The sequence below is a fragment of the Carcharodon carcharias genome, chromosome 2 (genome assembly GCF_017639515.1).
Source record: "Carcharodon carcharias isolate sCarCar2 chromosome 2, sCarCar2.pri, whole genome shotgun sequence".
NCBI lineage: Eukaryota > Metazoa > Chordata > Chondrichthyes > Lamniformes > Lamnidae > Carcharodon > Carcharodon carcharias.
Window position 1 is genome coordinate 118975974 of NC_054468.1, and position 17024 is coordinate 118992997.

A 17024-nucleotide genomic window follows, 5' to 3' on the forward strand; every position below is an offset into this window, starting at 1 on the left:
ATCCAGGAATCCTGTTTGAAAACATAACACATTTCTCAGTTGATATGAATGCAATTGGATAGGGATTGTAGACACAATCTCTGTGGGAAAGGATGGGTTTGAGTGGGACATCATTCCCTCCCACCACCTCCCCCTCAAAAAAACCGTATTGCTGGCTTGGTTATCTCTCCCCTAATCCGGTCTGCCCCCCGGAATTGCTCTGGTTGTTCCCACAACTCCTTAAGGATAGTTATCCTTCTATCGAAGATAACCACGACCCATCTCATCACACTTTCTTGGTGTCAAGAGAAAGCAGGAATGTGGGAAGCTAGATAAGCACATGGGGGAGAAAGGAATAGAAGGATATGCTAATAGGGCCAGATGGAAAGGAGTAGGGGAGGAGACTTGCAGGCAGCATAAATGCCAACACAGGCTAGTTGGGCCGAATGGCCTGCTTCGTTGCTGCCAGATCTATATAATTCTCTGCAGCAATGATTAGAGAGGGGTGGGTTTGAAATAAAATAAAAGGAAGTGAAGAATCCTAGCAAACATAGACAACATGAAGATTATGTGGAAGAAACATTTCATTGGACCACTCATGAGACTAGCGAAAGACTTTTGTTCCAATATACTCCTGTGAAGCATCTTGGGACATGTCACCACATCAAAGGAGCAAACTGAAACAGGAGATGCCTTTAAGATTGTGAACAAGAGAGAAAATATTTAAATACTTCCACTGCAGTAAATGGAATGAAGTCTTTATTAATAAACAAATGAAAATGCTTTCTCAGTATAATAGTTTATTAATGAATTTCTCTGGTGTAATTTTACTTTAATCAAATGCTAATCCAGCAATCTCTGCTGGATGTTTCAATAAAAAAAACTCTTGCTGACATCACAAGCAAAGAGTGACAACTGATTAGTATCGTTCACATTACTTTTCAACCATGCCACTAGCAAAAGTGTATGTTTGACACATCGATGTTAGACAGTATTAGCTATAAATATGTTGTTAATATTTGGTACAAATAACAGTTAAGAAGGTTTTAGAATAAAAGTGAATCAAGCAGAAAAAGGAAGTGAAACACAGCTGATGATTTTGGAACAGAAAGAAAGTCAAACACATAGAAACCTTTTGGCACAAAAGCTATTCCAATTTTGACTCCACACAGATCAGATTCCATTTTTGTACGGCAGTGAAGCAGTGTAGTATCTATTAACAACAACTTGCATTTATATTGTGCCTTTAAGGTGGTAAAATGTCCCAAGGTGCTTCATAGGAGTAGTAATCAGACAAAATTAGACACCGAGCCATGTGAGGAGATATTAGGATATTACTGAGACACTATTTTAGTCATCACACAGTGTACGTTCATAATTAATGTTGCCAATCCAGCAATAAAGGGCTTAAGATTTATTTTGAGATCTAGTTAATGTTGTATGACTCTTGGAAACCAGCAGTGTGGTATTTGTTGAACTCTGTCTTTATTTTCCACTGCTTGCTACGCTCTTAATGACTTTAATCCACTCAGCGAGTTCTTCCCGTGTTGCGGCCTGTATCAGATAGTGCACTTCATCCGCTGTAATGATTTCAAAAAGGTTTCCCTTAACTTCAGATTTCTTTCCTGTAAAGAAAATTCTTTGTGTGAGAGACTTGGCGGCAAATATTCAGCATAAACAAAATATCAATAAGAGCTTATTTACGATAATCTACCTTCCAACTTTATTAAGCAATCTTTGTAAAAAAAAAAAGTTATATCAAAAGCAGTTTCGTAGAACATAGCGAAGGATTTATTGGCCTGTATTTTGTCTCGACAGATATCTGAGGTTATCAATGATAAAGAATCCATTTCCATCCATCCATACCCTGCCTCTTCCCTTTTAACTTAGCTACTGTTTCTCTTTCCTTTCAACTCCTTCCCTTGTCTCCTAGACATTTTCAGTGCCCCACGTATCTCGCAAAGTGTGCCTCCCATAATTTGATGGTTGATCATTAACTATCCATGGTTTAACCCTATTTCTGACTGGATTGTCTCTTTGGCTTTTTCGACTTCAAATTTCTTTATTGATTGGTTTTCTGTAAGCAATGTTTACAAAAAAACTACATTGGTCAAAAGAAAGTCAAACACATAAAAACCTTTTGGCACAAAAGCTATTCCACTTTTGACTCCACACAGATCAGATTCCATTTTTGTACGGCAGTGAAGCACCGCAGTATCTTTTAATAACAACTTGCATTTATATAGTGCCTTTAAGGTGGCAAAATGTCCCAAGGTGCTTCATAGGAGTAGTAATCAGACAAAATTAGACACCGAGCCATGTAAGGAGATATTAGGACAGGTCAGGCAATGACCATCTCCAACAAGAGAGAATCTAACCATCACCCCTTGACATTCAATGGCATTACCGTTGCTGAATCCCCCACTATCAACATTCTGAGGATTACCATTGACTAGAAACTGAACTGGGCTAGCGATATAAATACTGTGGCTACAAGAGCAGGTCAGAGGCTGGGAATCCTACAGCGAGTAACTCATCTCCTGACTCCCCAAAGCCTGTCCACCATCTACATGGCACAAGTCAGGAGTGTGACGGAATACTCTTCACTTCACTGGATCAATGCAGCACCAACAACACTCAAGAAGATCAACACCATCCAGGACAAAGCAACCCGCTTGATTGGCACTCCGTTCACAAACCATCACTCCCTCCACCACCAATGCATAGTGGCAGCAGTGTGTACATCTACAAGATGCACTGCAGGAATTCACCAAGGCCCCTTAGACAGCACCTTCCAAATCCACAACCACTACCACCTAGAAGGACAAGGGCAGCAAACATATGGGAACACCACCACCTGGAAGTTCCCCTCCAAGCCACTTACCATCCTAACTTAGAAATATATAATTGTTCCTTCACTGTTGCCGGGTTAAAATCCTGGAACTCCCTGCGGGTGTACCTACAGCACATGGACTGCAGTGGTTCAAGAAGGCAGCTCACGACCACCTTCTCAAGGGCAATAAAGGTTAGGCAATAAAGGCTGGTCTAGCCAGCAACACCTACATCCCGTAAATGAATAATAAAAATGGTGACCAAAATCTCAGTAAAAAAAGTTAGCTTTTAAGAGGCTTTTTAAGGAGGAGAGAGAGGCAGAGAGGTTCAGGGAGAGAATCCCAGAGCATGGGGCTCAGGCAGCTGAAGACACGGCTACCAATGGTGGAGAGAGTAAAATCGGTGATGATCAAGAGGCCAGAATTGGAGGAGTGTAGAGATCTCGGAGGGTTGCAGGGCTGGAGATGGTTACAGAGTGGGATGGAGCCATGGAGGGATTTAAAACAAGGGTGGGAATTTTAAAATTGAGATGTTGATGCCCCTGATGAAATTATTGGCCTGCATTTTTAGATTGTGGGGCAGGCGCAACCAGCAGCCCCAGGATCAGCCGGGAAACAGATCACTGACTGTGATCGGCCCCTCACTGTGACTTCACCCTGAATTGCCGACCGACGGCCAGTTAGCGTGAAGCACGCGCTGAAAAGCTCAGCGCTACCGGAGCGGGGGCGGGAAGGGGGTGGGCGATGACGTCAGCGCAGGTGCGGGGCCAGCGCTGACAGAAAGCTCCCTGAAGGCAGAGAGCTGCCTTGGGGAGCTCTGCAGACCTGAAAATGTTCCAATGAAGCTTTAAAAAGCAGGAAGAAAATGTCCCAGCGTCACAGTCAGGCACCTGAAAATATTGGTGATAAAAATGCTGCCCACAGGTTTTTATTTTTATTTTATTTCATAACAGAAACCTCATCCCACCCTTGGATGAGGTTTCATGAAAAATGTAAAGGCCGCTTGGCTGATTCACTCATCCGCCAACTGTAAAATAGCAGACGATTGCACCGTTAATTGTTTTGAAGGCATTTTTCTTGATGAGTTTGTAACCTAGAACAATAGTCTCCTGGGTTAGAGCAGCAGGGACACTTACCATCTGGGAGATCGTCTGTCGCAGTCACCACACAGCTTCGCAGGTGAATAGAACCAAGAGGCTGATCCTGGTCATCCTGTGGAGCAAGATTAATGGGGAAAGAGTCAATACGTTCCAACACAAAGTATGGGCCTTGTTACACGGCCACATATCTTGAAGGATTTTGATAGAGTAAATAAGGCAAAACTGTTTCCAGTGGCAGGAGGGTTGGTAAGCAGACGACACTGATTTGATGCAATTGCCAAAAGAACCAGGAGTGAGGTGAGGAGAAAAATTTCGCAGTAAGTTGTTGTGAGCTGGAAGGCACTGTCTGAAAGAGCTGTGGAAGCGGGTTCGATACTAACTTTCAAAAGGGAATTGGACAAATACTTGACAGGCAAAGATTTACAGAGCTATTGGCAAAGAACATAGGGGGAGTGGGACTGACTGTATAGCTCTAACAAAGAGTAGGCACTGGCATGATGGGCTGAATGGGTTATTCTGTGACTCTATGAAGTCAAGTATTCAGTTTGTAAAATGACTTTCTTCTCTTATATCTTTGCATATCTTTCACTCTCCTTTCTTGTGGTGTTACCTGGAGCCAGGCCACTGAATGGGCTGCCCCGCTATTCTCAAAGCCATCCTGCAGGTGCTGAAATCAGAACTATTTCTACCAGGCAGGAGAGAGTAAATGTTCTCAGTGACCTGCCCAGAATTCAGTGGGATCCATCCCTTTCCTGGATAGCGAGAGCGGGAATTCAGTGCAGCAAGAGGCCAGAGACAGGTACCTGCAGGCACAGTTCCATTAGTCAAATAAATGAGGAGGAGTCAGGAGCTCTGGACGCAATCAGGAAGGGATGGGAGATGTTGTGGGGGCTGGGGAGGGGTATCCTGGGGGAAGCAATGGCCCTGGGCTTTCTTATGAAGGCTGAAAGAGGATTCCATCGGGGCATGGCAGGAAGGATAGTACTTGTTTCATTTGAACTGCAGCTGTCTCCCTTGGACCCAGATGGGAGGAGTTAAAATTGCACCCTGGATTTTGGAAGTTAGGATGGCGGGGAAGCAGCAAGGGACAGAGAAGCTTCTGCGGAGTAAAGTTTAAACATAATGCACTCAATCTCTACCGCTGTAGGGTCATAATAATGCAAATAGGCAGGATCATCTCGCAGGACAAACTTTCGGACTTTCCAGTTTTTCCTCCTGTGGCCCTGTTAGGGAAAGAAAAGACAGCATCAATAGCCTCAGTGAAACCTTCCACAGTACACCTGTGCCCAGAGAAAAGAGATCAGCTCCCAATGGAACATGTCAAACATCAGAGTTTCAGCATTTCTGAATCCAGTCAGTGTATCAGAACCTGGTGACAAAGATCAGTAGCGACCAGGCCTCTACGCACCTTCCCCCCTCCCCCACCCCGCCCAGCCAAGCTCCACTCAGGTCTGACCGCTAATGCTCTGCTGTTACATTTTGCTATTTGTGACTTTGATAGTGCCACAGTGAGTATTGTTGGGTCTCTGAATGCTGTAGGCTTGAACTTCAAGGGAACATCAGCAATCAGTGATTGCAACACCAGAGAAGAGCAAAGAACCCTATTAAGTGCAATGGCAGATAGTCTCAGGTAGGAGTGGTATGGAGCAGGGATGCAAAGCAATGGAGAGGGGAAAAGGGGTCAGAAAGGAGAACAAGGGTCAGGTAGCCCAGCCTGAACTGAGGGAATGGAGGCAAGATGGCTAATTGAAAGAAAAGAAAGGCTTGGAGTTAAATAGCGCCTTTCACAACAATCAGACATCTCAAAGCACTTTACAGCCAATGAAGTATTTTTGAAATGTAGTTACTGTTGTGATGTAGGAAACAGAGCAGCCAATTAGCTCACAGCAAGCTCTCACAACAGCAATGTAATAATGACCAGATAATCTGTGTTTGTGACCTTAATGGAGGGATAAATATTGGCCAAGAGACTGGGGAGAACTCCCCTGCTCTTCTTCGAAATAATGCCATGGCATCTTTTACATCTGCCTTAACAGACAGATAGGGACTGGTCTAACATCCCATCCAAAAGTGCAGCACTCCCTCAGTACTGGGTTTTTTTTTGTGCTTAAGCACTGGACCCTGCACCTAGACACTCAGTGCTACTCACTGAGCCATAGCTGCCCTATCACAATTGGATTGCACAGACAGTGTTGCAGTAAAGTAACATAGATATGGTTATCCTTTTACTGGCTCCATTACAGTTTTTACTTTACTCTTTCATAGAATGTGGAAGGCCAGCATTTGTTGCCCATCCCTAATTACCCTTGATTCTGGGTGTGGAGTCACAAATAGTCCAGAGCAGGTAAGGAAGAACATTAGTGAACCAAATGGGTTCTACAACAATCAATGATAATTTCAATTCCAGATTTTATTAATTGAATTCAAATTCCACCAGCTGCCATGGTGGGATTTGAACCCATGTCCTCACAGCATTAGCCTAAGCCTTTGGATTACTAGAGCAGTGGCATTACCACTACACCACCATCTCCCCCTACATTGCAAACATACATGTTGCTGTCTCTTTATTCCTGGACTCTATAGTAATGTAACACTGGTCCAATTCTTTCTTACCAACCTGTTTCAGCAGACATCCCTGTTTTATAATGACCCCTCGAAACTCCTCTTTTAAAACTTCATCATCATCACTTGAATTTCCTTCACTGAAAAAGCCACTGTCGGCCTATAAGATGGGGAAATGCAATACAGTTAGACACAATTAAACACCTTGCCAAAGTAATGCAATCCACACAATTTCACCGAACCAATCAAGCCGCATACGATCTTCGGTTGTTGTGTTTGCAGAAAGGGGAGAAATCACAGGAAACACAAATACCTCAATAATACGGCCCTTGAGAATTGTGTGCTGGACTTGTCTGATTTTCTGTGAGGCAGCTTGAGGGCATTTCTATGTTAAAAGCAGTTGGTATTGAGGGAGTGCTGCACAGTTCAAGGTCCCTTCCTTTGGATGATACATTAACTGAGGCACAGCCTGTCCTTTTAGCTATACAAAGCTCTAGTTAGACCACACCTAGAGTTACTGTGAGCAGTTCTGGACTCCACAACTTAGGAAGGACATATTGGCCTCAGAGAGAATGCAGCATAGATTCCCCAAAATGATACCTGGACTCCAGTAGTTAAATTATGAGGAGAGATTAAACAGGCCAGCGTTGTATTCCCTAGAATTTGGAAGGCTAAGGGGTGACTTGGTCCAATTTTTCAAGATATTAATAGGATATAGAATACACAGAAAGATATATAAAAAGGGACTACTCCCATTGATCAGAAGTCTAGGACTAAGGGCCATTGCAGGAAAATTGGAGCCAGACCTTTCAGGAGTGAAATTAAGAAACACTTCTGCACACAAAATGTAATAGTAGCTCAGAATTCTCTTCTGCAAATGGCAATTAATGCTAGATCAATTGTTAATTTCAAATTTGATACTGATAGATTTTTGTTAAAAGCATTAAGGGATATGAGGTGAAGTGAGTACCTGGAGTTTGGTCTCAGCTCAGCCATGATCTCATTGAATGTTGGAACGGGCTCAAGGGGCTGAATGGCCTCTTCCTGTTCCTATGTTCCCATATTCCTATGTTTCTATGAATGTTAATTATTTTGTGACACAATTTGAAGAAAACCAGGGGCATTCTCCTAATGTCCCAGTTAGCAATTAACCCCCAACTAAGATCGCTCATAAAAAAGCATATCTAATCATTTAATCTCATTGGTCTCTGTGGAACCTTACTGTGAGCAAATTGGATCATATGTTTTCAACATTTAAATGGTGTGTACACTTCAAAATTGGTTAAACACAATTATTAACCCTCTTGAAATTAGGTGAAGGATTTGGAGACACTTAGATAATTGCAAGCATTTTTTTTAACTGGGCAATTGTCAAAGATCTGCCATGGAGAAGATTGAAGCTATTTACTCCACCTGGGTGAAATGATATAAAGGAATAATCTTACTCTGTTTGGATCAATGACACATGAACAGGAGAAGACCGTTCATGTACTTGAGCCATTCAATTAGACTGTGGCTGATCTGCACTTTAACCCCATCAACTCATCTGAGTCAGTAACACCCCTGAGCATAGAATCCAGGAATGTTACAGCAGAGGGGACACAACTTGATCCACTGTGCCTGTGCTGAGTCTTTAGTAGAGCTGTCCAAATAATCCCACTTTCCTCATTGTTCTGTAAACTAGTTATCCAATTTCCTTTTGGAAGTTACTATTGAATCTGCTTCTTCTAACCTTTCAGACAGTGCACTCCAGATCACAACAACTTGCTGTGTAAAAAAATTGTTTCCCTATGTTGCATCTGGTTCCTTTGCCAATCATTTTAAGTCATGTCCTCTGGTTACTGACCCTTCTGCCACTGGAAGAAAGTCTCTCCTTATTCACTCTGTCAAAGCCGCTCAGGATTTTGAAGACCTCTATTAAATCTCCTCTTAACCTTCTCTGCTCTGAAGAGAATAATCCCAGTTTCTCTAGTCTCTCCACATATCTGAAATCCCTCATCCCTGGTACCATTCTGGACCCTTGCCTAACAAAAATGGCTGTTGTCAGACACTTCATAAAATGTTCTAAAGTGCTAGACAGAAAAACAAACAAATATTCTGACCACTTACAAAGTAATAATATGCATCAGAGTCATCGATAAAGCAGTTTTCTGCTATTTGATCAGCTGCTGCCTTGGCCTTATCTTCAGCGGGCTGAATATACCCATCGCAGGTGAGAGCTGCTGCCAACATCACCCCCTCCCGGCGGTTCCTGACAAAGTTAGATGACAGCAACCAGTCAATCACAGAGGAACCTGCAATAATAATTTTAAATGAATGAAAAAAATGCTTTATTCCTTTTTCTAGCATTATTTATTCTCAGGATACAGGCAGAGTAGAGAAGCCATCATTTGAAGCCCTTGTTGCCCTAGAGATTGAAGTGGGAGGGTATTTTGAGTCAATCACTTATCGTGGGCCTGAAGTCACCTGCAGGTCCAGATCAGGTAAAGGTGACAGATTTCCTTCTCAGCAGGAAATTCATAAGCCAGTTGAGTTTTTGTGACAATTCGTCATCTCCTGCAACCATTTATTTTTCTGGTGCAAGTCCATAAAACACCAGGTTTGTCAAATTCAATTTCACGACATATAACTTGGGATTTGAGCTCATGTCCTCTAAGTAGCTAATCTAATTACCATAATATTAATGGTTTCAAAGCCATATCCGCAGATTTTCCATTGAGAACCAGGTCCAATTTTTCATTGAGGAACTCAAGTAAATTTAATAGGCAAAGATTCCCTCCCATAAATCTAGACTGACTCCAGAACATGTGTCATTTCATGGCTATTAAGGTGTTTCAGTGGCCCAGATTTTGCAATCAGTGGCAAAGTTACTCTGCTCGCCTCCGACCTTGAAGAAGGTCTAGCGATCTCTGTGACATGACAAGTGACTCCTTTCCCAATGTCAGTTTGAATCAGGTGCCAAGTCAAAGGGATCTCCAGACATCCAACAATGGTGATATCATCAAGCAGGGTAAGCAGCCAACCACTTTGAAGTATTCTCAAAGACAGCAAAGCAAGAAGCACTGATTGTCCTTCACTTTTTATAAATTTTACAGAGGGCAAAATAAAGAATGCAACATGCACATTAGAAGCTGAAATATCATTTAAAAAAACTAATAGTTTTTATTATGCTAGAATACTATGGGATTTGTATCATAGTGGGAAAAAATGACATTACACAAATATACAATTAGTTTTCCAAAGTCAGAGATGTTGTTCATCAATAGTTATGACTTCGTACATAGTTAACCCAACTACACCTCACTAACAAGGAGATTTTAACAGTGAAATTACAGTGTGAAAGGAGAAGTTCTCATCAGTTCAGTGATTTCTAAAGAATGCCATCTGTGGAGACTTCAACAGCACATCCTGTGGAGGAGCAAGGAATCACTGACAACATCTTCAGGATTTCTGCACTGAACTGCTCATGGGTGGATGTCAGAAGTTGCTCTCAGTTTCACAGAGTAATGACATCGAACGCTAACAGTTTCACCAATTTTTCAAATGCAAAATTCAGTCCACTAATTCTTCTTTCAGGCTGCTTTATTACTTTATCCATAACAGGATGTCAGGCTCATTGACACAGCACATACAAGTAGCAGAATACATTAAACTCACCATCATACACAAGTTAGTCCATTTACTCAATAATAACTTTATTTGCATAGTGCCTTTGAAGAAGTAAAATGTCCCAAGGCATTTCACAGGAGTAATGATCAAAATTTGACACTGAGACATATAAGGAGATGTTAGGACAAGTGACCAAAAGCAAAGAAGTAGATTTTCAGGGGCATCTTAAACAAGAAGAGCGAGGTGGAGAGGCGGAGAGGTTTAGGGAGGGAATTCCAGAACCTATGGTCGAGGCAGCTGAAGACACAGCCATCAATGGTGGAGCAATTAAAATTGGGGATGTGCAAGAGCCAGAATTAGTGGAGCGCAGAGATCACATAGGGTTGTGGGACTGGAAGAAATTACAGAGATTGGGTGATTTGCAAACAAGATGAGATTTTTAAAATGGAGGAGTTGCCAGACCAGGGATAGAATTTTACAGTCCCACTGCAGCGGGGGCAGGACTATAAAACGCAACGAGCCGTTCAAAAGTCCATTGACTTCAGCGGGACCAGAAGATCCCGCTGGCAAGAGAGTCTATAAAATTCCACCCCAGAAGCCAATGTAGGTCAGTGAGCTCAGGGGTTATGAGTGAACAGGACTTGGTATGAGTTAGGATATAAGCAGCAGAGTTTTTTCACACATCATTCATGGTAAACATCAAATGATTCTTTTAATAAAGATAGAAATAAGGTGACAACAGCACTGTACAATTTCACACATATTGGTGTTGCAAGCAGTGAGAATGTTGCTCAAAGTCACAAAATACAAGGGAAAGCTACACCGAGCATTTTCATTTTCTCAAATGTCGGGTTAAATGTTCAGCCTTATTGCATGGGCGTTAATCTGAATGTAATGAGAATCGGGCCAGTTTTGTTATGGGCAGGTGGCACACCCTGCCTGATTGTTGTGGATTGGAAGCTAGGTAGAATTAACAACTTTTGAGCTGCTGTACACAGTTTTCAACTGTTCTTTACATTTCTTAATTTGCGCTATGAGTAAGTAGAGATTTTTAATCACCTTTATTCCTGATGATGTGGCAATAAGAAAACTGAAAAAAGAGACATGCTGTCAAAACTTTTTGTCTGACACTCATCAGGACAGATGCAAGAATTCCAAGGGTAGAATTCTCCCTTTGGCAAGTGGGGGTGGGGCCTGCTCCCCGACGCATAAAATGACTTGCGGTGGCGTCGAGCGGGCATCCCGATGTCACAGCACATCATTTAGATTTTTAGTTCAGCGGGTGCACAGCCTAGTCGGCTGCATGCCCACCGAGCTGTCAAAGGTCTATTAAAGCCTATTGAAAAGTAATTAAAACAGTTAAAGGAGCTGCCCGTCCAACCTTAAGGTGGGGTGAGGTTTCAAGAAGTGTTTAAAAATTCAATAAAAGTTTTAATAAAAATTCAATGACATGACACTGTCACATGAGGGGACATGTTTTTAAAATTTTAAATTCCTTTATTTCAAAGTTTAAAGTTTAAACTAATCTCCCTGAGGTCCTATTATCCCCTTCTGCTCCTCAGTCAAAGTTTTGTTAAGTGCCCTGAGATGTTTTGTTATGTTGAAGGAGCTACTTCAATGCAAGTCATTTTGTTGCATTTTGTTCACTTTAATTTACTTTGGCCACCAGCCTGAGGGGACTAATGAACATGAGCCCATGCGATTAAAGTCTATGAGGCAAAGTAACAGGTGGTCTTGGCATCTAAGCTTGTAGTCTGCTGATGGAAGAAATTACATAGGCCCCTCAATGACACTATCACAGAGAGAAAAGCATTCATTCATTCTGAATTTACCTGCAAAGCAATGATTGAAGACTTTCTTGTCTTTTTGCAACTTCAGTTCTTTGACTCCCGTCTCTGGGTCTTTCATAGAAAAATATAAAGCACTAAACAGAGGGGAGAAACCAGATTTCTAAAATTAGGACCCACAAGTCAGTCTCTTTATAATAGCAAACAACACTGAATGAACACGGGTTCAAATTTGTTTTGAATAGGACTATTGATAGGTCTGTATTTGATAAGAAAAGCAGAGTAGATCATCCCAGGGTGCTCTTCAACAAAGACCAATAAATAAAATGCAAGAAAACTGAATGGGGGAAGTTGAACTAACATCACACCGCTGCTAACTGAAGAGCTATAATTTCCATTTGAGAGATTTATTTTTTCTTAGGCCAATTTACTGTATCTCATACAAATCACACTCATGTGCACACACACACACACACACACACACATATGCACATATGCACACATAAGCCCATACGTACTTCCAGCAAGCTACTTGACTGAAGAGAACATTGCAGCCAAGGCTTATCATGTTTATGCATGCTCATTTTACAGCAAGAATAAGAGAGAGAACAGGGAAGGTGGGCAGTTAATCTGATGGGCAGGTTATGACCAGTGGTATCCCACAAGGCTCTTTGTTGGAGCTTCGATGATATAGCATTTATTAATGACTTAGATGAAAGGATAGAAAGCCACATTTTCAAATTTGCCAATGACACAAAGCTAGGTGACATCGTAAGCAGTGGATATGAAAGTATAAAGTTACAAAGTGATATTGACAGATTAAGTGAATGGACAAAACTGTGGCAAATGAATTTCAATATAGGAAAATGTGAAGTTATCCACTTTGGATCCAAAAAGTGTATACAGGGCACTTTTTAAATGGCAAAAAGCTAGAAACAAGGAGAAACAAGCCTGGAGGTTTGAAGCAACTTGGATTCTAGGTAACCAGGTCATTAAAATGACAAAAACATTTACAGAAAATAACCCAAGGGGCGAATGGAATGCTGGCCTTTATATCTAGAGAACTGGGATACAAAGGGGTAGAAGACATGCTTCAGCTACACAAAGGCCTGGTCAGACTACACCTGGTGGACCGTGAGCAGTTCTGTCACCACATTATTATTCACTCACGGAATGTGGGTTTCGCTGGCTAGGCCAGCATTTATTGCCCATTCCTAGTTGACCTTGAGAAGGTGGTGGTGAGCTGCTTTCTTGAACCGCTGCAGTCCATGTGGTGTAGGTACACCCATAATACTGTCAGGAAGGGAGTTGCAGGATTTTGACCCAGCGACAGTGACGGAATGGCGATATATTTCCAAGTTAGGATGATGAGTGGCTTGGAGGGGAACTTCCAGGTGGTGGTATTCCCATTTATCTGCTGCCCTTGTCTTTCTAGATGACAGTGGTCATAGGTATGGAAGGTGCTGTTGAAGGAGCCTTGATGAATTCCTGCAGTTCATCTTGTAGAGTAGTGGAGGGAATGAATGTTTGTGGATGTGGTGCCAATCAAGCGGGCTGCTTTGTCCGGGACAGTGTCAAGCTTCTTGAGTATTGTGGGAGCTGCACTCCAGGCAAGTGGGGAGTATTCCATCACACTCCTGACGTACTTTGTAGATGGTGGACAGGCTTTGGGGAGTCAGGAGGTGAGTTACTTATTGCAAGGTTCCTAGCCTCTGACATGCTCTTGTAGCCACAGTATTTATATGGCTATTCCAGGATGTTGATATTGGCGGATTCAGTGATGGTAATGCCATTGAACATCAAGGGGCGATGGTTGGATTCTCTCTTTTTGGAGATGGTCTTTGCCTGGCACTTGTGTGGCATGAATGTTACTTGCCACTTGTCAGCCCAAGCCTGTATATTGTCCAGGTCTTGCTGCATTTGGACATGAACTGCTTCAGTATCTGAGGAGTTGTGAATGGTGCTGAACATTGTGCAATCATCAACAAATATCCCCACAACTGACCTTATGATGGAAGGAAGGTCATTGATGAAGCAGCTGAAGATGGTTGGGCTGAGGATACTACCCTGAGGAACTCCTGCAGTGATGTCCTGGAGCTGAGATGACAGACCTCCAACAACCACAATCATCTTCCTTTGTGCTAGAGAGTTTCCCCCCTGATTCCCATTGACTCCAGTTTTGCTAAGGCTCACACTCGGTCAAGTGATGCCTTGACGTCAAGGGCAGTTACTCTCACCACACCTCAGGAGTTCAGCTCTTTTGCCCATGTTTGAACCAAGGCTGTAATGAGATCAGGAGCTGAGTGGCCCTGGTGGAACCCAAATTGGGCATCAGTGAGCAGGTTATTGCTAAGCAAGTGCCGCTTGATAGCATGTTGATGACCCCTTCCATTGCTTTACTGATGATCGAGAGTAGACTGATGGGGCGGTAATTGGCCAGGTTGGATTTGTCCTGCTTTTTGTGTACAGGACATACCTGGGCAATTTTCCACATAGCCAGGTAGATGCCAGTGTTGTAGCTGTAGTGGAACAGCTTGTCTAGGAGTGTGGCAAGTTCTGGCGCAAGGTCTTCAGTACTATTGCCGGAATATTGTCAGGGCCCACACTCATTGCACTATCCAGAGCCATCAGCCATTTCTTGATATCATGTGGAGTGAATCCAATTGGCTAAAGACTGGCATCTATAATGCTGGGGACCTCCGGAGGAGGCCGAGATGGATCATCCACTCGACACCTTTGGCTGAATACTATAGCAAATGCTTCAGCCTTATCTCTTGCACTGATGTGCTGGGCTCCCTTGTCATTGAGGATGGGGATATTTGTGGAGCCTTCTCCTCCAGTGAGTTGTTTAATTGTCCACCACCATTCACAATGTGGCAGGACTGCAGAGCTTAGATCTGATCTGTTGGTTGTGGGATCATTTAGTCCTGTCTATCACTTGCTGCTTATGCTGTTTGGCGTGCAAGCAGTCCTGTGGTATAGCTTCACCAGGTTAACATCTCATTTTTAGGTATGCTTGATGCTGCTCCTGGCATGCCCTCCTGCATTCCTCATTGAACCAGGGTTGATCCCCGGCTTGATGGTAATTATAGAGTGGGGGATATACCGGGCCATGAGGTTACAGATTGTCTTCAAGTACAATTCTGCTGCTGCTGATGGCCCACAGCGCCTCATGGATGCCAGTCTTGAGTTGCCAGATCTGTTTGAAATCCATCCTATTTAGCACCATGATAGCGGCACACAGCACAATGGAGGGTATCCTCAATGTGAAGGTGGGATTTTGTCTCCACAATGACTGTGAGGTGGTCACTCCTCTCGATACTGTTATGGGCAGTTGCATCTGCAGCAGGCAGGTTGGTGAGGATGAGGTCAATTATTTTTTTCCCTCCTGTTTGTTCCCTCACCACCTGCCGCAGACGCAGTCTAGCAGCTATGACATTTAGGACTTGACCAGCTTGGTCAAAAGTGGTGCTACTGAGCCACTCTTGGTGGTGGACATTGAAGTCCCCCACCCAGAGTACATTCTGAGCCCTTGCCACCCTCAGTGCTTCCTCCAAGTAGTGTTCAACATGGAGGAGCACTGAGTCATCAGCTGAGGGAGCAGTTCTGGGCATCACACCTTAGGGAAGATATGTTGATCTTGGAGGGAGTATAAAGTAAATTTACCAGAATGCTACCTGGACTCTAAGGGTTAAATTACAAGGTAATAAAGTAGGTGGTCATGGTGATGGACTGGATGGGGGCTTTTACAATTAAATTAGGTTAAGTAGGACACCGAAGTTTGCTCAGGATGGTTTTAGGTTGCACAGACTACAGATTAAACATGTGCCCTTCCTGGTTTGTGTTGCTTTCATAACAATCTGCATAATGCCGTTACACACTTTGGACAATCAGCAAACATTATTTTACTGCCCCTTGGGGCAACAATATTTTTTTACTGATTTTGACTGAGAGGTGGCCAGGTTCAATTGGATGGTGGATGGGTTGGAATTACTGCAACCAGTTGCATAGCAAACACCAAAGAATATGCACAGACAAGTGTGTAAAGATCAGAACAAAAACAGAATTACCTGGAAAAACTCAGCAGGTCTGGCAGCATCGGCGGAGAAGAAAAGAGTTGACGTTTCGAGTCCTCATGACCCTTTGACAGAACTTGAGTTCGAGTCCAAGAAAGAGTTGAAATATAAGCTGGTTTAAGGTGTGTGTGTGGGGGGCGGAGAGATAGAGAGACAAAGAGGTGGAGGGGGGGGTGGGGGTGTGTGGTTGTAGGGACAAACAAGCAGTGATAGAAGCAGATCATCAAAAGATGTCAACGACAATAGTACAATAGAACACATAGGTGTTAAAATTAAAGTTGGTGATATTATCTAAATGAATGTGCTAATTAAGAATGGATGGTAGGGCACTCAAGGTATAGCTCTAGTGGGTTTTTTTTTATATATATAATGGAAATAGGTGGGAAAAGGAAAATCTTTATAATTTATTGGAAAAAAAGGGAAGGGGGAAACAGAAAGGGGGTGGGGATGGGGAGGGAGCTTACGACCTAAAGTTGTTGAATTCAATATTCAGTCCAGAAGGCTGTAAAGTCCCTAGTCGGAAGATGAGGTGTTGTTCCTCCAGTTTGCGTTGGGCTTCACTGGAACAATGCAGCAAGCCAAGGACAGACATGTGGGCAAGAGAGCAGGGTGGAGTGTTGAAATGGCAAGCGACAGGGAGGTTTGGGTCATTCTTGCGGACAGACCGCAGGTGTTCTGCAAAGCGGTCGCCCAGTTTACGTTTGGTCTCTCCAATGTAGAGGAGACCGCATTGGGAGCAACGGATGCAGTAGACTAAGTTGGGGGAAATGCAAGTGAAATGCTGCTTCACTTGAAAGGAGTGTTTGGGTCCTTGGACGGTGAGGAGAGAGGAAGTGAAGGGGCAGGTATTGCATTTTTTGCGTGGGCATGGGGTGGTGCCATAGGAGGGGGTTGAGGAGTAGGGGGTGATGGAGGAGTGGACCAGGGTGTCCCGGAGGGAGCGATCCCTACGGAATGCCGATAAGGGGGGTGAAGGGAAGATGTGTTTGGTGGTGGCATCATGCTGGAGTTGGCGGAAATGGCGGAGGATGATCCTTTGAATGCGGAGGCTGGTGGGGTGATAAGTGAGGACAAGGGGGA

At 43.3% G+C, this 17024-nt stretch overlaps 1 protein-coding gene across 1 annotated transcript in view; it reads right to left on the bottom strand.

Moving 5' to 3' along the window:
• Positions 1 to 721: 721 nt before the first annotated feature.
• Positions 722 to 17024, bottom strand: part of plek (pleckstrin) — a 53489-nt gene continuing 37186 nt past the window's right edge. The window contains exons 4-9 of the mRNA XM_041212329.1: positions 11914 to 12005; positions 8582 to 8766; positions 6528 to 6632; positions 5050 to 5133; positions 3947 to 4022; positions 722 to 1604 (exon numbers count right to left, since the gene is read on the bottom strand). Of these exons, the coding sequence (XP_041068263.1) occupies positions 1465 to 1604; positions 3947 to 4022; positions 5050 to 5133; positions 6528 to 6632; positions 8582 to 8766; positions 11914 to 12005 (682 nt within the window). The 3' untranslated portion in view covers positions 722 to 1464. The remainder of the gene's footprint in view (positions 1605 to 3946; positions 4023 to 5049; positions 5134 to 6527; positions 6633 to 8581; positions 8767 to 11913; positions 12006 to 17024) is intronic.